Below are 24,566 nucleotides of genomic sequence, written 5' to 3'. Positions count from 1 at the left end.
GTTTTTAAAAGTTTATCATTTCTTATTCTTTTTTTAAAAAATGACTCTGTCATTGGATGGGGATGGCCAGCTCCATGTGGCCCAGCTCCCTGTCTTTCCACTTTGGACCACAAGGGGGAGCCCTAGGCTCAGAGATGATTTAATATCCAACTTTCTACAACTCCATACAAAGGGATGAATGGAAACTTGGCTTCTTGTAGTCATTGGAGGAGGAGGAGGAGGAGGAGGATTGAGGTCATTTATTTCTAGAGTCCTAAAGGCCTGGGAGGGAGTGAAGTCTGCTGAGACTATGCTCCAGGGCAGCCGATTGAGTGTGTTTAGATACATGTTCCCACCATAAAATGCCTCTGTTTGACCAGTCGGGGGGCAAAGCCAGTGTGAACGTCTTGATTCCTATTTTGTAGATGAGGAAACTGAGGCAGACAGGACATAATAAAGTGAGGTGGGCTGTGGGGTCAGAGTTCCAGATCTGAAACCAGACCTTCACCTTCCTGGGCCTCTGTTCTTCTTCTAGCAAGGTTGAACTAGATGGCCTCTGAGGCCCCTTCCATCTTTAATTCTAGAATCTTGTACATTTATTTGTACATTTATTGTACACTATTAGTTATCATTGACATCAAGTTTGAATTTTTGCAAAGCAACTTTGCCTCTGTTATCTCTCTGGAATTCTCTTAACAGCCTTGTGAGGTTGGTGCTTTATTTTACGTATGGGGAAACTGAGGCAAGTGGTTTGTCCAGAGTTATATAGCTAGTAAGTATCAGATGCAGAATTCAAATCCAGATCTTTGACTCCCAACCCAGCAACCTTTCTGCTTGGTCAAGGTCATATAGCTAATCACTAAAATTCTACTGTGTCTGACCTGAGACCACACTACTGTGTTTCCATAAAAGCAACTACTCTCAAATGCTTTTTAGGGGGGGGTATTTTTAGTAGGGATGATGGTTTTAGTATTCGATGGTTAAAGATGAAGTTAGTTACAGAAGATACAGAGGGAGAAGGTACTTGCTTGACTTAAAGTCTTGCCAAGCCTCCCAAACTGTATCCAACCCTTCCCATAAACCTGTCAGTCCTTCCCCAAATCTTGCCATATCTCTGATCTTATCCCTGCTTTCAGGGCATGGGTAGTCCTCCATTCACCCTTCCAGGTGTATTTCATAAATGTGTATAGTGCCCATCTATACTATAATAATATATATACTACAAATTAATATATAGTATATATTTTAATTAATATAAATGACTATACAATATATAGTATATATTCTCTCTCTCCCTATATATAGTAAAAGCCAGCTATTATTATATACATACATACATATTATTATATACACACATATATAAGCCCTATGGGCATGTAAGGCACCCTTGTATGTTGACCTTCTAGACTTTTAAAAGAGCAGCAAGAGTCCCCTGTTGGAAGAAGAGCAGTTGGGGCAGTTGCATTTATCCCTCTGGTAAAATGGTCTGAGAAAGGTCTTACCAAATGGCCATTGTCAGGGTTTTGAAGGATACAGCTGAAAAAATAGAAATCACAGAGCTATTTGTGGAGCATGAAAAATCTTGTATGTTGTTTAGTTCTGTCTTCCATGATCACAGTGTGCATTTGGCCTTTTTGTTTTGCTTTAACAGAAGAGTTCTTGTCGATGAGGAAGGAGGCCCTAATTTGAGATTAGCCGCTCAGTCATTTTTTTCAGTGGTATCTGACTGTTTGTGATCTCCTTTGGGGTTTCTTTGGCAAGGATACTGGAGTGATTTGCTATTTTCTTCTTTAGCTTATTTTACAGATGAGGAAAATGAGGTTCAGTGACTTGCCCAGGGACACAAAGCTAATAAGTACCTGAGGTTGGATTTGAACTCATGAGTCTTCCTGTCTCCAGGCCCAGTGTACTATGGTGCTTCCTAGGTGCTGAGATGTGAGGCATTAGAAGTCAAATGAAGAGAATAGATGAGAAACCAAAGCTGATCAACATTAAAATAGCTCACAGATGATCCTTTCAAATTTGCAAAATACTTCATATTATTCCATTTGAATAATAAGCCTGAGAGGTCTAAAACTAATCTTAGTATTAGCTGCATTTTACTGGTGAAGAAACTGAGGTGTAGATGAAGGCAAGTAACTTGCCCAGAGTCACTCAACCAACCAATCAATAAATATTTGTTAAGTCCCTAACAGACAGACAGAGTCCTTGCCTCAAAGGGCTTACAATCTAATGTAAGGCAAGATTTGAATTCAGATCTCTCTGGATTTCAAGTCAAGCGTCCTATATACCATGTCAGCTATCTTCTTAAATGGTCAGGAGAATGGGAAAACATAGTAATCTGAAGAGAGAAGATGCTAGTGGGAACTGCCTTATGCCTTTTGGACTGGACAGGGGATGATCAGAAGCTAAGAGAAAGTATCCTCTGGTTTCGTTGGTTGAGAGACATGCCTGAATCTAGTTAGGCTCTGCAGCCCCCCTCCTTGTTAGGGGAGAACCCTGTAGCTGCTGCAAGATGATTGATGAAATTAGAATCTTTTCAATGAAGTTGGATTGCCAGTGCTGGGGTCATCTACAGCCCGAGAGGGGCAAACCTCCAGGGCCTCTTCTTTATTGACTCCCACTCCCGTTTTTGTCTTATGAAGAAACTCCTTTGAAAGCTGAGGAGAGGAACTTTTCAGTTCTCTTTCTTGGGGATCCTTCAATTGCTCATAGAATCATAGAATTTGGTGCAGGAGAAGTGACTCATCCAAAGCCACAGAAGGACCAGAATAGAGATTCAACCTTAAGCCATAGGATTGTAGAACTGGTGGTAAGCATCAGAAACTTGATTTGAACCCAGATCTTCCAGGAATATCTCCTGACAATGACAGGATTGAAGACTGGAAGGGACTTGGCATATTACCAAGGATCTTTCATTTTACAGATGAGGAAACTAAGGCCCCAAGGGGAATATGGAAGAATTTGCATGCTTGTATCCCTCTGTGGAAAATCAGAGTTCTGATTGAATATTCTAAAACACTGTAGTGGAAACTAAGGGAAGGGCAGGGTTAGCTCAAGAAGGCAGGAAGAGGACCTGGGCAGGAGAAGTCCAGGTGTTGGAATTCCCTGTATAGAGTTTCCCAGTCCTAGAAGCTAAGGGGCTGAAATCTGCTCAGGAGAATTAGCTCTCCTTTCCCATCTCATTTCCTGACCTTCTGTTTCCCACCAGAGAAGAAGCTATCTAGAAATGTGGGAGCAGGCATTCTCCCCATATGCTGGAAGAGAGCCCCAGGCTAGAAGTTTCTGGATGAATGAAAACAGTTATTAAGAGGTCACTGTGTGTGGAACACTCTAAGCAAGGGGCCAAGGGTCATGTTGTCATTCAAGCTACGACAATGGGCAAAGAGCTTCCTCCCTGCCATCAGATTTGACCCCAGGGTCCCCTTCTGCCCCTTGTCACCGATCTTTCTATTGTCCTGAAATTCTTCTTTCTTGGGTCATCAGGGACCTCTTGGTTACCAGCTCCAATAACGTTCCTTTAATCCTCTGCTTTGACCACCTGTTGTATTTGATACTTGAAACCAGGACCAGCCTTGTTGGTATAATCATGTCCCGGAGGCAGGGTCTGCATGTATTAGTGATAAGGAAAGGCCCAAACAGGAAAAAGGAGATAGTTCCTGGGGTCTCTCAGTAGTCGGAGAGGAGGGGAAGAGCAAATATCTTTCCAAAAGCCAGTTGGTGTTTGCAAGGTGCCAAAATCCACAGGACTGAAGTGATCAGGAAAGTTGATTGGTGCTTGACTGGTTCTTGCCCTTCGTTCTCGAAGAAGACGGAGATGACATCAGTATGTTTGAGACAACTTGCTGTGGCCGACTGTGGCTGATCAGATGTGAGCTCAGAAAGCTAGCTAACTGACCAAAATGTCACTCAATAGGCTTTCATTACATATCCGGTGGGTTCCAGATGCTATACTGGGGCTCAGAATGCAAAGACTGAAGTGAAAAGCCCTGTCCTGAAGGCATTTACAAGTCAGCCAGGGGAAACGGTGTGTTCATATAAGAATATACAAAACATAAACCAAAAATACAAAATATAACAAGAATTGATCAGTGATTTTCAGAGGAAGGAATGAACAGCTGGGTGTGGGGGGAGAGGTCAGGAAAGAATTCAGTTCAAAAGGGAAGGTTCAGCTGAATCTTGAAGGAAATTAGGAATTCAAGAGCTGGAAGTGAAGAGAAACCGAGTCCTGGCATGGGGAACAGCCATCGCTAAAACAAGAAGGCTGGAAATGGACTGTTCTGTGTAAGGATCAGTAAGAATTCCAGTTTTAAAAAGACAGTTAATTTTTTATTCTCCTATAATTAATAAACTTAAATAGAGAACAACAAAAAAAAGCATTGTCCATGAGACTATACATCTCCCTTACTGGCAGACTGAGTTTATAAACGATTATAATAAAGTTAATGCTACTTTCAAAGCTGTCCTGCTCGTCCATGTCTCTTTTCAAACAGTTTTGTGGCTCTAAACAAATGCTTCCCTTCCTCTCTCTCTTTTCCTCTTTCCTTCTCTCCTTCTTTTCTTCCTTCCTTCTTTCCTTCTAGAATAGAGCTTGCAGATTGTGTGAACCTGTTCAGCCTTTCAAAGATGTTTTTTCTTTATAATGTTGTGATTATTATATAAAGAAATTCTGGTTCTGCTCATTTCACTTTAAAGAAAGTCAGTTTATTTGGATCATACTATGTGTGGAGGCAAAAGAAGTGTTTTAAGTCAGGAAAAAGTCATTAAACCAAGCATTTATTATTATTATTATGATTATGATTAATTTTTAAACATTTTTATTTAAGGCAATGAGGATAAGTGATTTGCCCAAGGACACGCAACCAGGCGATTATTCAGGTTGGATTTGAGCTCAGGTCCTCCTGTCTCCAGGGCTGATGTTCTATCCACAATGTCACCTAGCTGTCTGTCAGCTAAGCATTTATTAAGGGCCTGCTTTGGGCTGCTGATCATGGTCCCTGCACTCATGGATAATTGGGATATCAAATTTTACTCACATAAGTGTATGTGATTCTGTATGTTGCACATGTTTCTGGTCTGTTCTCGCAGTCTTCATTCTCATGACCAGGTTCCTTCCCTAGGACGGCTACTCTCTCCCTCAGGCTCCAGGAATAATCTCTAAGGGGCTGGGGAAATGTCTCTCTAATGCTTCCACTTGTTCTCTTCCCCTCCATCCAGGATTATTTGTTTACTAACAGTCAGCTAGACTTATTATGATAACTGTTGTTCAGTTGGATCTCTTCATGACTCCATTTGGCATTTTCTTGGCAGAAATACTAGAGTTATTTGTCATTTTCCTCTCCGGTTCATTTTGCAGAGGAGGAAACTGAGGCAAACAGTTATGATTTGCCTAGGGTCACACAACTTGCAAGTATCTGAGGTTGGATTTGAACTCTAGAAGATGAGTTTTTCTAACTCCGGGCCTGGCTCTCTACACTATGGTACCACCTAGAAGTCCCAGACTTAGTTTTCATGAAAGAGGTCTTTATAACAATAGAATAATTGATACCAACCATCCCCTTAATGTCTTTAACTCACTGTCCTGCATGTATGGGGAGTGGGCTTGGACATGTGGCAAACAGGTCACTCCCAGTGCCTGGTGCTCTAATTTAAAGGGTCCTCAGGAAATTCTCCTTGTGAATGGCATAGCTTTCCTGCTGGGGCATGTGGCACCCCCACTCAGTCTTTCCTTGTGGAGTCCCTTCTATCTTTGACTACAAATGCTCTCAGCTGTTGCTGCCCTGAGGACACTGCAAGGTTACCCATGAAAGGACCCAATTTTCTGACCTTCTGAAGTTCAATTAGCATGTCTCTGGCCAAGGGGAGGGGCAGGAGGTGACCAAGACCAGAGCTAAGGCTGTGGCTTTTCTCCCTCTCCTGCTCCAAATTTCAGGGCATTGCCTTCCTTTGAGTGATCAGACTGAATTTTCCATGCCCAATGAGCTATTTTACAGAAATCCTACAGAGCATGACCAACGGCCTCCAGCCATCTGACCAGCTTTCCATATTGCCTGGTTAAAACGCCCAGGCAGCAGCATCCGGGCACTTAGGTTACATGCAGTGGGATCACTTGACTGGGCCATTGACTTCATCTTTACATGAACATAAGGGAGGTTTGGGAGGGGTCCCCTAGCAGGTGGGGAGGCTTCACATATAACACGGCCCTCCAGCTGAGTTTGGACAGAAAGTTGGGATTCTCAGAGGCAGTTGGGAAGGGCCAACATTTCACACATGGCGGACAGTCATCACAATGATGGTGGATGTGCAGCACGGGAGCTAGGATGAATTGTAGCATGGGAAGAGGGCAATGAAGAATAAGAAAAGTGGAAAGCAGGAAGGGGCTAGATGGTGAAGTCATGGCCCCTACATAAAAAACCACAAATTTAAAATCCTGTGAGATCTAAAAAGTTGACTATTTTTATAACTCAACCCAAAGTTTTGGTGTCAGCTGGCTTCCTGCCCCTGTCTGCCATCAGGTGCCACTATAAGATCACCAAGCCTCCTCCTGACTCAGTTGTCTCATAGACCAACCCCACCCCCCCATCCAAAATATTTCCCTGGACCTTAAGGCTTTATGTTGGTGAAAAACTTCCATTAATTCTGGGGCATATCCATTAGGCACTAGCTCCTGTTTCTTTCCTTTGCCTGCTGGTCAACTGGGTGCTAAATGTGCCTTTGACACCTATCAGAGTAGAAGATACTATTAAGCATATGTTTTTCCTACTTCACCAGAATAACTTACTTAATCACAATAACCATGAAGCAGAAGTTGGATGTGGTTTGGGGATGAGGCAAGACCATTGTAGCAAAGATGTGGAGTGGGTGATTGTGCAATGAGAAGTAACCACACTCCGGAGGCCACTGAACTTATTGCTTGAATAATACTTGGGGAGTCTTCAAATTTTGTTTTAGGCTGGTCCCCAATTCTGAAGAGGCTCCCACACATGTGATGGAGGCCAGTCTGCTGTTGGTTCACCATTTCACTTGCTGATAGGATGGAATACACATCAGCCTGGGTGATGTCTTCTCCTCCTAGCTAGTCGTGGACAAGAGACAGCAGAGCAAGATTCATTTGGGGGAAAAATAAATCACAGGGTAGATGTGTCCAAGTGATAACACAATTTTCCACTGGGTCTAAGGGCAACCCCATCATTTTGATGGGAGGAGGTGTGGCATGGGAGATGCTATTTCGAGTTATGCCCTGTGCCTTTTGCCCCTTGTGTTGGGAGTGATATGTTATTGATGGTCAGTCTTCACTATCCCTAAAATTTCCCTGTCCACAATTCAATAGATGTGCCAAAGGCTGTGGATCCAAAGATAAAGTGAAACTCCTTGTCCTCCTGTAGCTTACATTCTACTGACTATAAACAACATGTTCTCAAATGAGTTAATGCAAAATAGTTTTGGTCTGGCTTCAGCAGGAAGTGGGTGAATGAGGGAGAGTGTTGCAAACTGGGGTGAGTGGGGTGGGGAGATTATCTGCCTGTCCTACCAACTCCTTGGGGGTGGGTGGGGACTGTGATAGAAAATCCAATGAAAGGGTTTTTGTGGTCAGATGCCCCACTAGAACAAACAGGTCTGTCAGGGCAAGGAGGTATTGAGGTAGGCTAATGCATCTGACTTGGATTTGGCCAAGCCCTCCCAAGATAAATCCTGCTTGGCAAGAGAGTTGGAATTCATGGTTTCAGGGACCCCCAGATACTAGTTCCTGTCTTCTAAAAATTTACCTTCAATTTATTTTGTCTATTAGGTATATATTTATGTGTCCATGTCTTCTCCAGTAGAACGTAAACTTACTGAGGGCAGGGACTAGTTTTAACTCTGTCTAGCACGTGGAACTAAAGCTTGCTGATTGATTGATTGATCAGATAGCCTACCGCAGAGATCATTTTGGTCTAGACTTCAGAGAAATATCTGGAACAAAGAGTCATGAATAACTTGCAAAGGTTCAGGAACGCGGAGAGATCTTTCACTTCCCCAGTGAGTATGACTGGATGTCTTCAGGGACCAGTACCATCTGAGGCCACTGGTCAATGTTGAACCCTGGACTTTGTTGCCCCTGGAGTCACAAGCTTGACAGAGTCTCAGGGAAGCCAGAAGTACTGGCAGCCCTGGCTCTGGAATCTTAGGCCCCCTGCCCACCCCCTTCCATCTAAGGACCGTGCTTTCCTTAGGCAGAACTGAGGTCCAAATGGGATGTCAAAGACTCACAGAACGTAATTAAATGAGGACCTGTTCTAGTCTGTGCTCCAGAACCAAAAGATTCGGGCCTGTGAGATACTTTAGAAATGGACTATAAGATTATAGATTTATTTGTTTAAAATTATTTTCCTTTTTATTGTTGTAAACTTGATAATGGCAAATAGGAACATTTCCCGATACAAAGACCTTAAAAAGAGATTGAGGAAGCTTCTTAGCAGAGAGTAGGGGTTTTTTTTGGAATGCATTTCAAATTTCACAAGGTAGTTCCAACACTCCTACCAATCTGTGTCCCCTTTGGAACAGCCTTCTTTTTTCTGTGTGTGTGTGTGTGTGTGTGTGTGTGTGTGTTTAGGATTTATTGAACCAATTTTCTTCCCTTTTTTTAATCAGCACTACTGTCTCTTAATATTTCCTACCTTCCATTCAATGGAATAAAACTTCCTTATGGCAGATAAGTAGACTCTCACAAAACAAATCTGTACATTTGCCTGTGTCTGAAATGAGTAAACAGCTGTGGCTCATCCATGTGGTTCATGCCCTATCTGGGCATAGATGGAGCTCGGTCCAACAATGGGGATTTCTGAAGACTTCTTTGCCCATTTCAGATGAAGGGGGATGATCAAAGGGCCACATAAGCTCAGAACTCAAAATCACTTCATATTCAGCTTCCTCACTCCTCTGCCCTATCACAGGATAAAGGACTGTCTTGGGAAAAGGAGATTCAGTGGATCTTGTTTGAACCCAAAGGACTCTATAGAGTGTTTGATCTTGGGGGCTGGATTATCCTAGAATTGGCAGAATCTCTCTTTTGGATAGGACTTCAGAAACCATGTTGTCCAACCAGTTCCTGAACAGGAATCCCGCTCTGTGAAGGACTAAACCATGTCATATAGCCTAGGCTTGAAGTCTTCCATTGTGGAGCAACTCACTCTCTGAGGCCCCAGTTCCATTTTTGGATCATCCTACTTGCAGGGACTTTTCTTTGTTTGAGTCAAAATCAGCCTTTGTTGGCCGGTCTTCTGGGCTTTCTTTAGACTTTTCAATGTCTCTTAACTTCCACGATTTACTTCATTATAAGCCATTCAGTTCTTTCTGTTTCCCCCCACATCCCTCAGCACAGGACTTTGGGCAGAGTAGGCAGGCAGGTACTCCTTTCCTATTTCCAGACTGAAGGTCATGATTGGTGGGTTGGCCTTTCCCAGTTCTGGTTCTGAAGTGGCACACCTGTGTAAGCCTGGGCTATTGCAGAGTTCCCATTGTATCCTCCTAGGGAAAAAGAACACTCTAGAACTCTAGAATCAGGACCTGGGTTCAGATTCCACTTTGATGCTTACCATCTGTGTAACCTTGGACCAATCCCTTGACCTCTGTGGACTTCCCTTGTCTCATCAGTCTAGAACTGTAGGTCTGAGATTCTCTGATCACATCTGCCCCGATCTGTCTCAACCTCAGCCTTATTAGGAGCTGGAGCCCCAGAGAGACTAGGAGAGAAAGGGTACATAACTCTGCCATCACAAAATTGATTAGACCTCCAATTGGTAGGAAAGTTCCTTGTCTGAAGGGAGTCATCTTTAACTGCCCCATATGGGCGAAATGTAATTTCTGTCATTGTGAAGGAGTACTGGCAACCTCGGAGAATTCATTAGGCCAAATTGGGTTTGCTATGCTCAGCAGCAATGTTTCTGAAGATAAAGTTCAACCTTTGGGTGAGAGAGCTAAAACAAATGAGTTTCTTAATAGCGGTCCCACTTAGCGTCTGCGTCTTAGAGAGCTTAATGTTTTAATACCTCTTCTTTTTTTTAACCATATGTCACAGTCCATCTAGCTTTGCAGTTTCTAGTAATATTTTTATATGGTGTGCAATCTTAGAGTGTGCATGAAATTATGAGCCGGGTTTTTTTTTTTTTTTTTTGAGAATCTTAGCTATCTGGTTTAATTTTGTATTGGGGGCTTAACTCAGCCTCATGCTCATGAGATGGCTCATAATATGGTTCTGAAAGATCCAGTCTCACTGAAATGCAGCAACTTGTGGGTAGGGATTGGCATATAACCAGCACTAAAAAAGATACTCGTAGCATGATACACCAGTTGGGAGGATCAACTTTGGCTTAAGATAGAAAGGCAAAACTCTGCCAAAGTGTCTTCGTATCTGTAGTGGAATTTCTTTCTTTTTTAAGTATGCTGGTGTTGTTGTTTCAGATTGTATTTAAAAATAAAAAAAGTTTCTTGATGCCTTTTGATGTTAAATTCCCTTCCAAATATATTCCTTTCCCCCTGTGAGCCATTCCTTGGACAAAGATTTAAAAAGAAAGAAAAATAGCAGTTCAGCAATACCAAATGATGCATCATCGGTGTCTGATGTTGTGGGTCACTTCTACTCCCCTTCCTTGCTGCAATGAAGGGAGGGAAGTGTGTTTTTGTCATGGGATTAGGGTCTTACTCAGGAAACTGATTTTCTTATAAGCTACAAAGGCCAGTTGTTGTATCATTCAGCTATGTCCAAATTCTTTTATAGAATCAGCCTTAGGATTTGAGGGCTCAGTAGAATGATAGAATCATCTAGTTCAATCTTTTTTCTTTCTCTGTTGAGAAAAGTAAAGGCTAAATAGGAGTTAATGGCTGAGCTAGGAGTAGACCCCAAGTAGGTTGCTTCCCGGATCGGCGGTATTTCTATTACACCTTACTGTGACTGGTAACCTTAGGAATGGTCTTGGATGAAAGCAATTTGACCTCTCTGTAAATGAATACTCCTAAGGCTGTCCAAATGCTAAGAAAAGCTTGATTTGAAATTTTATAAATAGTGAAGTTGACTCAAAAATATAATTTTGTTGATATTTTTCATTTTAATATCGCTCACATTTCTGAATGTATCAGTAGCCTTCCCCTAATAATATGATATAAATGAGAGAGAAAAAAACCAGTTCAAAAAAATTACGCAACACATCCCCCAAACTGACATTTGTGCAGGAGTCACCATTCCAGTCCCCTGTCTGAAAGAAAATAGAAAAGCTTTCTCATATCTCTTTGGTGACTATAATGTCACATAGCTCATTTTTAATTGGTTGTGGTCATTCTTTCCATTTTCCAATTTTTTGTCATTGTGTAGTTTTCTTAGTTCTACTTTCATTGCCCTGCATCAGTTTATAAGCCCTCTCAAATGTCTGTATTATTCATAATTGGTTTATTAAAGCCTGCTAATGTTATATTTATATGCCACAATTTACTTAGCTGTGCTCATTCTGTGAGCATCTCTTGGTTTCTCATTTTTTTCCTACCCCACAAAGAAAAATTTTGGTGTATCTGTGGTCTTCTTTTGTCATTAATTTCATTGCCATTCTAGCCATAGAATCTCTGGGACAAAAGATATGACTATATCTTTCTTTACCTAATTCTGAATTACTTTCTAGAATGACTGGATCAATTCATAGGTCCACCAATAAGGCAGCAAACTCCTCATGTATTAACTCTCCATCTTTTGTAATCTTTGCCAAGATTTCAGATATATTTTGATGTTTAACTCTCTCATTTTCAGTTGTTTGGAATCTTCTTTCAATATATTCATAATAGGTCCTTCTTTTGAGACCTGTATTTATTTATTTGAGAGTGGAATGAATTTCAATACTCTCTCATTGAGGGTTTTTTTTTTTTTTGGTAAGACAATGGGGTTAAGTGAGTTGCCCAAGGTCACACAGCTAGATAATTTTTGAGTGTCTCAGGCTGGATTTGAACTCAGGTCCTCTTGACTCCAGGGCTGGTGCTCTAAACTCCTTAAGAGAAGGGGCAGTTTCATTTCTTACATTTTTTTTTTATCTCCAGAGATTAGTATCTTGAGTGTTTTTTTTTTGACAATAATAACTTAAGAAATACTTGTGCAATTGAAGTTTTTAAAACAATCTAACTTTTAAAAAATGAATCTCTAAACCCTCCACCTGTGGAATCACTAAAAGATTTTAAAAATTCATTTGGGAAAACAAAAGTCTATGCACAGAGAGTTGCTTTTAGAGTCAGCAAACTGGGATTCCAGCCTTGTCCCTAGCACATGCTGCCACACTCATGCCTTGAGACTGTTCAAGTCATTGGGTCTTTTTTTCCCCCTGGCTTTTTACAAGGCAATGGGATTAAGTGACTTGCCCAAGTTCATACAGTTAGGGAATTATTAAGTGTTTGAGGTTAGATTTGAATTCAGGTCTTCTTGCTTCCAGGACCAGTGTTCTATCCATTGTGCCACCTAGCTTCCCCCAAGTCATTGAGTCTTTCTGGGAAACTTTGGAAGGTTGTGGAACAGCTGGGACCTTGGCATGGATTATTTTCCCTTAAGAATTCCCTATTCAAGTGAAATGGCTTTCCTCTACCTAATTAATTAAATTGCCTCTGAACTTATAATTTCAATTTTAAATTAAAAAAAAATCAGGATTGTTTTAGGGTTGTTTTCTTTAGTTAAATAACATCTCTACATTCAGGGCAACCTAGCCTGCCTGTTTTCAGATGCCGGCCAATAACTCCAAAGGCTTCAGCATATATACTTTTAGCTGTGTTGTTTCAAGCTCAGAGCAACCCCTCTGATACCCATCCCTCCTTGCCCAGGAGAATTCAAGAAAATATTCAGTGTCTGTTTTCTTTCTAACCCTGGCTTGACAGAGCAGTTAGAATCTAGCTAGCTAGATTTTGTTTCCCAAAGGGTTATTTATCCTTCCCTTGTAAACCTCTACTTCTCTAGGCATTTCTTTCAAAGATTCCTAAATATTGTATAAATATCCTCAATTTGCTTTTCCTACAGAAACATGCTCAGGTCCTCGGAACCTTGAATTGGAGGCTTTTTGATTTCCAGGTGCTATTGAGCCATGAGGGGAATTTACATATCTGTGTTTCAATAAATAAGGAGTACAATTTTCAATGATCGAGTGGCAGCAAAATGGCAGCAACAGATAGGGTCTTGGAGTCACCAAGACCTGCTTTTACGAGCTGGACATGTCCTCTCTTGGTCACTCTTTCCGCATATGTAAAAAGGGAATTTCTGTCCTTATTATGATTTTAAGATTGCGACAGAAATGCCAGCTGTCCAAATGAACTGAGAAATTTAAATTAAGCTATATTTCTTAGAACCTCATAGACTTGTTTTGGGATCAGACCTGTGATTTTATGGGTAGCAAGAGATAGAGATTTAGATATCTATACAGGTATGTCTAAAGACATAAAATCAATCAATTAATCTCTATATCTGTCTGTCTATCTATCTATCTATCTATCTATCTATCTATCTATCTATCTATCTATCTATCTATCTATATCCTTTTATCTATATCCATCCTTCTTGAGACCTTTCTATCCCTATACACCTAGGTTGGGACCTTCTCTGCAATTTAAAGTTTGAGATCAACGCCCTCGGAAATGATCTCTCCCAATGGGTAGCATATATGAGAGATGGACCTTGCTGACCCCAAAGGCAGCTTCTCTAGTCATAGCTCTTCACTGTGTTTCCCTCCTGAGCCATTTCTCTATAGAGCTTTCAAGTCCTTCTCTTTGGCCTTGGGTTCATGTCAGTTTTCCCTCTTTCAAGCAGATTAAATCTCATAAATTTAGGAAACTTGGCTTTTATTCCGTTATTACTTGAGTTTTCAAATATTTGGTCTGCTCTTACCCCCCACCCTCCTTTCCCATATGTTAGAGAAATAAAGGGCTGTTTCAGCACTTGGGGAACATTTGTACATCACTAATCTTCGAGTGCTGAATGCCATTTTGTTCGACCCTTTGGTGGGGAGGGAATAAATCTGTTTTGTGAGATTCATTCCCCCACCCCCTCCCTTTAACTCTTTATGAGCATTTGGACCCAGAAGGATCTTGGCTATCTCATTGACAAGACTAATGCTAAGGAAACATGAGGCCTCTGAGCTGCCTCTTCCATTTTAAGAGTGACCTTTAGGCTTACCGGGTGGCACAGGACAGTTTGAGCTTCAGAATGCCATTCCCAGATGGTCTTCTCAAAGCAGGCTCAGTGAAGAGGGTGGGAAGGCAGGGGTGGCAACAAGAGCCACCAGGGGGTACCTTATCCTTGGACTGAACCTGCCTCTGAGGGCAGAATCTGCTCCCTCTTTTCATGTATCTGACAAGCAGAGGCTGGCACTGATGTGGTGTGTGTAACCGAACCCTGATCAGTGCACCACTTTCAAGAGCCATCTCCACCCTAGGGGGAAAATGAGGCAGAGCTCAGAGAGAGGCATTCGACTGGGGGATTGCAGTGGCTGTTTGCAGAAGGGTCCTTTTCTGAGTGGCTTGGGGGCCCTAGAGAAAAATTTTTTTTTTTAAACTGGTGCCCCTCCTTTTGTCTCAAATAGCCGGAGCACTAGAATTAGATCCATTTACTTCCAGACCAAGTAAAGGAAAGTTTTAGTTCCTTTGTCAACTTCAGGATTTGGGAGCAATTGGGGAGACTGGATAGGTAGGTCTCTTTGAGACAGAAATAGCTACCAACCTGAACCAAATGGAAGATAAGATGTGATTTCAACTTAGATTTTCCTTACAACCAGAAAAATGGAAGACGGTCCCCTCCCACTGTTGACTTTTCTCACAGCTCCTTATCATGACCAGAAACCTGGAACCAGTGGATTAAGGAAGAAGACTTATTATTTTGAGACAAAGCCAAGCTATCTGGAGAATTTTATCCAAAGCATCTTCTTTTGCATAGACTTAAAAGATCGGCAGGGCTCCTCCATGGTGGTTGGTGGAGATGGGAGATACTTTAATACATCAGCCATAGAAACAATAGTGCAGATGGCTGCCGCCAATGGGGTGGGTATCTTGATGGATCTCTTACTCTCCTGATGATCTGCTCATTTATAAATAGCAAAAAGGAGTAGCCTGGGCTAAGCATGCCCAGGTAAGGATGTGTGTGTTTGACCACATGCAAACAAGCCTTCTAATATAGAGGAGTTTTTAATGTAACTTTGAAGGTCACCTCTCATGTAAAGGGGTTTTGTTTTTGTCTTTGTGTGTCTGGCATACAGCAGGCACTTAATCATTGCTTGCTGGATTGACTTGAATGGAACCATGTAAGTAGTTTTTAAATTGTTTTCTCTTAAAATGTTCGCATGACTATTTGCTTTAGAAAGTAGAGTTACACTGATGTTTGTAGTACAGACTCCTGTGGAATCTTTATCTGTTATTCACTTATTTATTTGATAAGGAAGAGAAAGAAAGAAAGAAAGGAAGGAAGGAAGGAAGGAAGGAAGGAAGGAAGGAAGGAAGGAAGGAAGGAGAGAGAGGTGGGAAGGGAAGGAAAGAAAAGTGAGAAAACAAAGATTGAGAAAGAGAAAACAGAGGGAAAGTTTAGGGAGAGAAAAGATAAAAAATATTAAAACTGAGGAAGAATGGAAAAGAGAACTAAAGAAAAGAGACAAGGAAATAAAAGATAAAGACAGAAGAGTGAGAAAAGAGAGGAAAAAAGAAAGAAGAGAGTAAGATAAAGACCCAAACGTGACAAGAGTAAAGAGAATTGAAAACTATAGAAAAGAAGTAGAGCTAAATAAAGAAAAAATAGATGCCTAATAGAGAAAAGAGAAAAGAAATGAAGAGAGATATAAAGAAAGAAGTAAAAAGAAGAGAGAGAGAAAGAGAGAGAGAGAGAGAGAGAGAGAGAGAGAAAGAAACCACCCCAAAATTTCACTGTCAACTGTCCCCTTAACTATTTTCTAAAGGGTTTCTAGGAGGAATGTATCCTCTGTAGCTGGTACTAATGAGTGGTGGGGAGAGAAGGGCTTTTTTCTCTTTCAATGGCCTCCTTGTTGTAGTTCAGTCACTTGTCAAAAAGGCAAACAAAACCCAGGACCTGCAGTTTCTTCTAGATGGGGCTATGTAGCAGAAATCTTGAGAGGGAATTGGAAAATCTTTGGTGTAGGCTTTCCAAGTGGCCCTTGTGCCAGGGGACAAGCTCCTAATAACCTGGTACACAAAGAAGGTCTGTTTATTGTGAGCTTGTGCAGTGGGATAGAGATAATAACCCCTAAAGGGCTGGGGAGGAGGTTCAGCTACGGCTTTGTATCATGGAAAAAAAATCATATTGGCTCAATGAACCGACACCCGAGGACTCCAACTCTTGGCTTCTGTGATTCATTAGAACCAAAAGCCCTGCTCTTAATATAACAGTTGACACAGATGCCCTGGTTGGTAATCATGGGCATTGCTGGCACATTCCTCATTTACCCTACAAAATCCTAGTTGGATTAAAACATGTAGCTATTTCAAATATTGTAGGTGATGCATAGAAATGTCAGAGAGAGATTCACATCATCCTGGCAGTACCATCTTTAATATTCACTACTTGGGGGGGAAAATGTCTGCCCCTGGGAGCAAAAGACAGCATATGGGAGCCAAATGAGTCTTGCATTCATTAGTCTTCAATTTGGGGGGCTTTCTAAGCAGGTGTGATTACAAAAGCCAGATTGAAACCAAACCAAAGTAAATCAAACAAAAACCCAACCCAGCCAGTCTAGCCAAGCATCCAAACTCTTTTGAGATTCCACTGTTTGCAACTGGGACACATGGCAGTTGCTGCTAGGGTGAGGTGCCCCCACCCATCTCAGCAGGTGTAACATTGCTGAGAAGGTGCTCCAATCTGAAGGGATTAGGAGGCCTCCACATTTTTAAGCTAAATTATGATGTGCTGTAAATTTCATCTCTGAAGGAAGCTGGGAAGGGAATAGCATTAAGGTGCTTTTAATCTTTTGAGCAAGAATAGATCTCAAGCATCCATCTCCACCAGTGAAGTGGGGGTGGTGGGGGAAACAGAGGATGCTGCCCGCTTGTGCCATGTATATATCTGGCTTCATTTCATCTTAGTATGGAGCAAAAGAGTGGGGAGAATGTGTAATTCAGGCAGCTCCCTTATTTATGAGGCGGAGGTTTGCTAAATAATACATTTAAGTGATCCTCGTTGGTTAAATGGTCTATTAGTGCAGTTCTGCCTTGGGTCCTGCAGGCTCAACCCCAGTGCTGGCCTGGCCTTTTTTCAAGGGCATGACTTATTTCAAAACAGATTCTGAAATGTAAGGAGCCAAGGGGTGCCTAATAGGCTCTAAGTGGAATTATTTAAAAGTTAATAAAGCATTTGAAAGGCGGAATGTATTGTGGAAAGAACTGGACTGGTAAGAATCAGGGATAATTGGTTCAAGCTTTTGCCAGCGATGCCCATGATCATCAACCAGGGCATCGGTGTCAACTGTTCTATTAAGAGCAGGGCCAGAACCCTGGACAGGTCACTTAACCTCATAATGCTCCCAATTTTCCAAAGCCCTGAGTTCCAGAAGAATGGCTGAACTACAATGGTGAAGGGAATTTCTACTCTGGGAGATCCTCACTGATCTCCTAATCTGAACCAAAACAATGACAACGATAATAGTTAGCATTGATATAGTGTATTCACATATATATATATGATATATAATATGATATATATGCATTTTCGAGTTTACAAGATATTTGACATATATCCTTGATGGTGGCAACAATAAGTAATAATACTAAAGCACTTATTGCTTACTTAATTTCCTCATCTATAATACGGAAGTGATGAGATGAAGACTAGCTGTCATGGTGGATAGAGAACTAGATCTGAAGTCAAGACGAGCTGAATTCAGATCTTATCCAATATTTAATATAATTTATTATTGTTCTAATGTCTCAGATCTAAGTCTTTGGTCTTATGATTTGATCAAGTCCAACTGTGCGTGTGTGTGTGTGTGTGTGTGTGTGTGCTCATGCATGTGCATAGAGAGGTATTTTTTTTGTTTAAAGTACCCCAAATTTTGGCCATTTTAAAATTTAGGGCCTGACAAGTTGTTGCATTACTTTGACAACCAAAAGACAAGGTGCTGGGGTGGGGGGGGCACCAAGTGTAGAAGGCTTATTCCCACAGACTGTATGGTAGGATGACTGCCACCTCTTCCTCCTGCCAAGATCTCAGATGATTAAATAGGGCAGTAAATTAACTGTCTCTTTTCCTACCTTCCCCTTCCCTTCCCCCCCTACCCAATACTTTTAAATGAATTTATATATAATATATTATATAATATATAATTCCAAGTTTCCCGTGAGTTAATTCACAATGTATCCCTCTTCAGGAAATTATGATGCAGAGTCCAAGACTGGCAAAGCCCATTTGGAATATTGAGACCCCATTCTGTACTAGGGCAGTTAGTACGATGCGCACACAGTGTGCAGCCAGCAGGACAGATGTCCAATCTTGGTTATTCTGCCCTATTCTGCCCCTGAATCTTTCCTTTCTCTGCCTTGGCTAAGTTTCTCAGAATGACACTGGTCTCACAGTCCCACTGGTGCTGATCTTTGAGAACATCCAGCTCGGTGTTCCAACCTGGGTCTGTGGCGGGGGGGCTCACCATGTTGGCCAACTCATACATACAGTTCCAAAGGCTTAACTTAGAAGACTTTTAATATGTCCTCCTGTCTGTCTTTAAAGAGATCAGGGAGTTCTTAACCTGGACTTCTTGAATTTGTTTTAAAAATACTTTGATAGCTCCATTGCCTTGCAAAAAAACATGCTATGTAACTTGCCCAAGTTCACTCAGCTGGGTAATTATTAAGTGTCTGAGTTTGAATTTGAACCCAGATCCTCCTGACTCAGGGCCAGAGCTCTATCTATTGCAGCATCTAGCTGTCCCCCATGAATTTGTTTTTTATATTACTTCAACAGCATTTCAATAGAATCTTTCTCTTTTGAGGTCCTACCTATTTCATTTTATGTGTTACAAACTCAGTTCTGAGAAAGGGCTCCTTGGTGTCACCGTCAGAGGGGGCAGTGATGTGGAAAAGGGTTAAGGAGCCCTGTTGAAGGTTCACAAGTCACTCTATTTGAGTATGTAGAATCTTGGATATGGAAGGGCCTTCAAGGTTAATTTGAAAGTTGAGGAATATGAAGGCCTCAGAAGCTTAGCAATTATAGTCACACAGATAGCAAAAGGAAGAACTGGAATTTGAACTCATCTTCTGACTTTGAATAGTCTTCAAACCACTTTTATTGAGACTTTGATATACCAGGAGCTAGAATAGAAATGAAACAGTTTCATCCTCAATGACCTTAAAGTGTGATTGAGGGGAAATAGTGTAGATGTTGATAAGTATGTGTAAAATATTCTCAGATTAAATATAAAGTAACCCTTTTGAGGGGATGGACCTCTAAAACCCCAGGGGCTCAGGCATGAAATTATCTCCCCAATGGTTCACGAAACTAGTGAGTGTGTGTGATAGGATTTTAAAACATAAGACAGGAATGGAAAATTCTGGAGGACAAAGATTTTTATTTTTGAGGCAGCTATGTGGCACAGTAGATAGAGCTCTAGATGAGTTCAAATCTTCTTCTCAGATACTCACTAGTTGCATGACCCTGGTCTATTCACTTCCCTTATGCCTCAGTTTCCTCATCTATAAAATGGGGATAATAATTTTATCTACCCCATAAGATTACTGTGAGGCTCAAATGAAATTATATTCAGGAGCATCTGATTTCAAATCTGGCCTCAGACACTTAATACATACTTAGCTGTGTGACCTTGGGTAAGTCACTTAACCTCTTAGTCTTGCCAAAAACAAGCAAACAAAAAAGAAATGAGACTATATTTGTAAAGTGGAGAGCATAGTCAAAGATGAATTAATGTTTATTCCCTTTTCCCTTTTGTTGTATCCCCTGCATCTGGTACATAGTAGGAACTCCATCTATGTTTACTGAATTGAAGTGAATTAAGAAATTTACATTCTAATAGGGTAAGAGTTGTATTTAAACAAAGAAATGCAAGTTAATTTGTGGAAGAAGAGAGTCAGCCTAACTTGGGGAGATCATGATAGGCTTTCTGTAGAAGGAGGCAACTAGGTTGAGCCTTTAAAAATCAGAGCAAGCAGGGGTTAGAGTTGGAAAGGACCCCTTGAGTTCATCTCATCCACCTATCTCATTGTACAGAGCAGGAAACTGAGGCCCAGAAAGGTTAAGCAATCTACCCAAGTTCCCAGTCAGGGATTTGAATATCCTTGGATATTAGAACAGGAATTCCCATGATGGCAGTTCAAATGGTTTATGCTCAAAATTCCTTAATGGAGCCTTAAATAATAGTAACACAAATAACAACATATCATGAGTGGTATTGGAAATTACCCTTGGGCCTCCCCACACATTGTTGGTGGTCATTGTTCTTGTTGATCAGGGTTTGCGCCAAAGACACCAAGGATTGTTGGAGATGAGGAGAGATTGATTCCATTTTTTTTTTTAGTTTTTGCGAGGCAATGGGGTTAAGTGACTTGCCCAAGGCCACACAGCTAGGTCATTATTAAGTGTCTGAGGCTGGATTTGAACTCAGGTACTCCTAACTCCAGGGCCTGTGCGCTATCCACTGTGCCACCTAGCCACCCCGATTCTATTTTTTAATGTCAGGCCTGTCATTTTAGTTAGTTGAAGTGATTACTTTGGAGGAGAGAGTTCCTTGTAGGACTAATATCAAAGGGATACATCCATATTAGGAAATTAATTAATTCAGCAGTTTTGGAAACTGGCGTGGGGCAGACAACAGGATCCCCAAATGGCTAAGATGTGATTCCCACCCCCTAAGGAGCACTGTACTCCCTGAGGAGATTATGACAGTTTAACCACTCCATGGGGACTGGTGCAATAAGGGATGGCTTCATGGAGGAGGTGGCATTTGAGTGGGGCCTTGAAAGTTGGGCAGAATCTTGATAGTACTCAAAATTTCTTGACTCATTTCTCCTTCACTTCTACTACCATCCAGCCAGTTGCCCAGTTCCTGCAGGCTTTTCTTTGAGACATTTCTAACATCCCCTTCATGCCACTACCTTATCACCTCTCATTCTGTAATTGGTCTTCCTACCTCAGGTTTCTCCTTTCTTCCCTCCTATCAAACTGTCCTCTCAGTTTCTCAGTTCCTTCATCCATTTCCACGTCTTAATATGCTTGACTCAGTAATTTATGCATGATATGTTTTCCTTCTTCACCACCAGGGCAGAGAATCTTTCTCTTTGATTAAAAAATTTTTTTTATTTAAGGCAATGGGGTTAAGTGACTTGCCCAAGATCACACATCTAGGTAATTATTGAGTGTCTGATGCTGGATTTGAACTCAGATACTCCTGAATCCAGGGTCACTGCTGTATCCACTATACCACCTAAGCTGCCCCCGAATCTTTCTCTTTCAAATGAGGCTCATCTTATTAGTTATGGGACTCTAGGCAGGTCACTTAACCTCTATTTGTCTTAATCACTGGAGAAAGAAATGATAAATCACTCCAATATCTCACCCAAGGAAACTTCATGGACAATATGGCCCATGAAAAGTCAGACACTAATGAATGACTGAACAACAAATTTTTATTGCTGTTTTACACATGAGAAAAATTAGGGTTCAAAATGGGTCAGTGACTTGCCCAAAGTCACACAGGTGACTGAGATTACCCATTAATAAAAATAAATTTATAAATAACAGCCACAATTTGAACCTAGGACCTATGATTTCAATCTAGCACTCTTTTGTTGACTTAAAGAGAGATCAAAGAATGGACTCTGATCTAGATAGGCATGGATCTTTTCCTTGACATTTTTACATTTCCTTTATTTCCCAATATAGCCTACTTTCTCTCCTTCCTAGAGAGAGACATTGTAATAAAGAATAAAAAAAGAGAAACAGCTCAACAAACCGACCTAGCCATTGTGATTCTGCCATTATTCTATCTCCAGCATTCCAGATCTCCAGTTCTCCACTTCTGCAAAGAAGCAGAGGTGAAGCGCTTTCTCATGTCCCTTCCTTGGCCAATCCTGGACATTTTTGTTTCACAGAACTCAGTGTCAATGGTTTCATTTCTCTATCTTATTGTAGTCCTGGAGTATATTGTTTTCTGCTTCTCCTTTCACCCTAAATCAGTTTCTCTAATTCTTCCCTTTTTTTTGCAACTGTTTAATTTAACTTCAATTAACAACCTAGTCAAGGCATCAAGGAAAATCAAGGACAAACAACAATTATGCCTCCTTTCCCAAGAGATGTTAATTCTTCCTTTTCATTTCTTGTTAAGAATCTCTTTAAATCCATGTACCACAATGGATTTTAGCCATTCCCTAACAGATAGGCATCTATGTCGTTTCCAATTTTTTGCCAGTACCCCTTCCCCCGCCATCAAAAAAAGTTGCCATAAGTATTTTAAAATATGTGGGGTCTTAGAAAGATCATTCCTTGAAATGAATACTTTTATTTGCTAATGCCTTCTTCTTTATCGGGTCATTTTGTTCTGAAATGACACTGTCTGAGAAATAGCCTGAGGTCTGAAATGATGGTGTTCAACTCTTGTGGGCACACAGAGGATTCCAGTCAGACATTTGGTCCAAGTTTTTGTAGTGTTAAAAGAATCTCAACTCATTATTTGGTGGAAATAGAGACACTGTTGTCTCTCCCTGCCCTTGATTCTGGGCAATCCTTCATCTGGCTTGTTTGTGGCAAGGAGTGAAGCAAAGTAGATAATAGAGTTCTGAACTGGGAATCAGAATCCCTCTGTTTTGATCTGGACCTGAGAAAGAGAACTTCTGGAGTGGAATAATCCTCTACACATTTAGCCTGGTGGCTCCTCTCGGCTTTGATGGTTGCTTGGGGCCCTTAAAGTTGAAATAAGTTGTCCAAGGTAATATCACTCGTGTGTAATCAGAAACAAAACTTGAACTCGTCTTCCTGATGATAAAACCAAATGCCATTTGCTCTGTCATCTTGCAGATTCCACTCATTGCTAATTAAAGTTCTGTGTGGTGTGGATTTCTCTTCCAGATTGGGAGATTAGTGATTGGACAGAATGGCATTCTCTCCACCCCGGCTGTATCCTGCATCATTCGGAAAATCAAAGCCATTGGTGGGATCATTCTGACAGCCAGCCACAACCCTGGAGGCCCTAATGGAGACTTTGGAATCAAGTTCAACATATCCAATGGAGGTTAGTTAGTTCATCTGCCAATGGATGAGCCCACTGCCTATGCCTGAGGAGACCTGGGATTGAGGGTAAAAGTTGCAGTAAGGTCTTAGTCTTTTCATTCCTTTGTTTCCTTTTCTCTGAAAACATACAGGACCTTGGTACCTCCGTATCTGTTTTGGGATCAATCCACTACATTATAAGGAGATGAGGAATTTGTAGGGAAATGAGTAGGAAATCTATCAAGTGGATGGACTTTACATTTCCTTTTAATTTTAACTTGTGTTATCTCTTTCCTAGTGAATGTGAAGCACCAGTGATGCATTCTTGTACATGATTGGCTCAGCTGTTTCCTTTTCCCTCTCTGACGAGCCCTTTGTAACCCAGGGTCTGCTGTTCCGTTTTCAGGACCAGCTCCTGAAGCCATCACGGACAAAATCTTCCAGATCAGTAAGACCATCGAAGAATATGCAATTTGTCCGGACTTGAAAGTTGACCTCAGTGTCCTTGGGAAGCAGCAGTTTGATTTGGAGAACAAGTTCAAACCATTCACAGGCACGTGCTCCTTCCCTCAGCTCATCCCTGGGATTCTTGGGCCCCAGGTTTTCCCAGGAAAAATGGACTTTGCAGAAGACAAATGTTTCCGATGCTTCATGAACATTCATTAAATGACCAGAACTCTGTTTCTTCTATTTGCTTAAAATATTGATGCCTTTTGTTCTGATAGCATAGCCCTCTTTTTTGATATCTATTCTTCCACTGATTCTGCCCTTGTTAGAGGGGAAAACCCAGTGACATATATATATATGTGTGTGTGTGTGTGTGTTTGTGTGATATATAATATGTGTTATATAATATATGTGATATCACATATTACATACATGCATGTTATATATATGCACATATATATACATATATATGTGTATATATATACATATATATATATAAAATCAAATAGGAAACATTCTCATCTTCCACTGAGGAGAGAAGAGTGTGCTCCCATATCAAGTGAGCTTTGTTTATAGTGGAGAGTATATTGAATTCTCTGACCATGGAAATTTCACCCTGGGCCTCAGTTTTGGCTTATATCAACTCTAAGGTCCCTTTTAGTGACATTGAACCAGTCTATTCTGATAAATAAGTGGCCAAAGGATATGATCAAACATTGGGGCTATTTGATAGAGTGTTAGACTTGAGCTTGAATCCTGAGTACCCTAGTTCTGACTGCCCCCATTTCCCCTCCTGTAAAAATGAGAACAATGACAGCACTTACATTATGGAGTTGTTGTGAGGAATAAATGAGATAACCTATATAAAGGGAAAAGATGGGCATACGCATGCATTGTTAGTGGAGCTGTGAATTCGTATAACCATTTCTGGAAAATCATTTGG

At 41.1% G+C, this 24,566-nt stretch overlaps 1 protein-coding gene across 2 annotated transcripts in view; it reads left to right on the top strand.

Annotated features, from left to right (window-relative positions):
• Positions 1-24,566, top strand: part of PGM1 (phosphoglucomutase 1) — a 72,990-nt gene that overhangs the window by 14,812 nt on the left and 33,612 nt on the right. The window contains exons 1-3 of one of the 2 annotated variants that reach the window (XM_074221258.1): positions 13,177-15,006; positions 23,036-23,198; positions 23,583-23,729. In XM_074221258.1, the coding sequence (XP_074077359.1) occupies positions 14,749-15,006; positions 23,036-23,198; positions 23,583-23,729 (568 nt within the window). In that variant the 5' untranslated portion in view covers positions 13,177-14,748. Of the gene's footprint in view, positions 1-13,176; positions 15,007-23,035; positions 23,199-23,582; positions 23,730-24,566 lie in introns of those variants that run through there. The other variant, XM_074221260.1, reaches the window with a different exon arrangement.

The sequence above is a fragment of the Macrotis lagotis genome, chromosome 2 (assembly GCF_037893015.1).
Source record: "Macrotis lagotis isolate mMagLag1 chromosome 2, bilby.v1.9.chrom.fasta, whole genome shotgun sequence".
In the NCBI taxonomy this organism is placed as follows: domain Eukaryota; kingdom Metazoa; phylum Chordata; class Mammalia; order Peramelemorphia; family Peramelidae; genus Macrotis; species Macrotis lagotis.
This window is presented reverse-complemented; position numbering and strand designations above follow the sequence as displayed.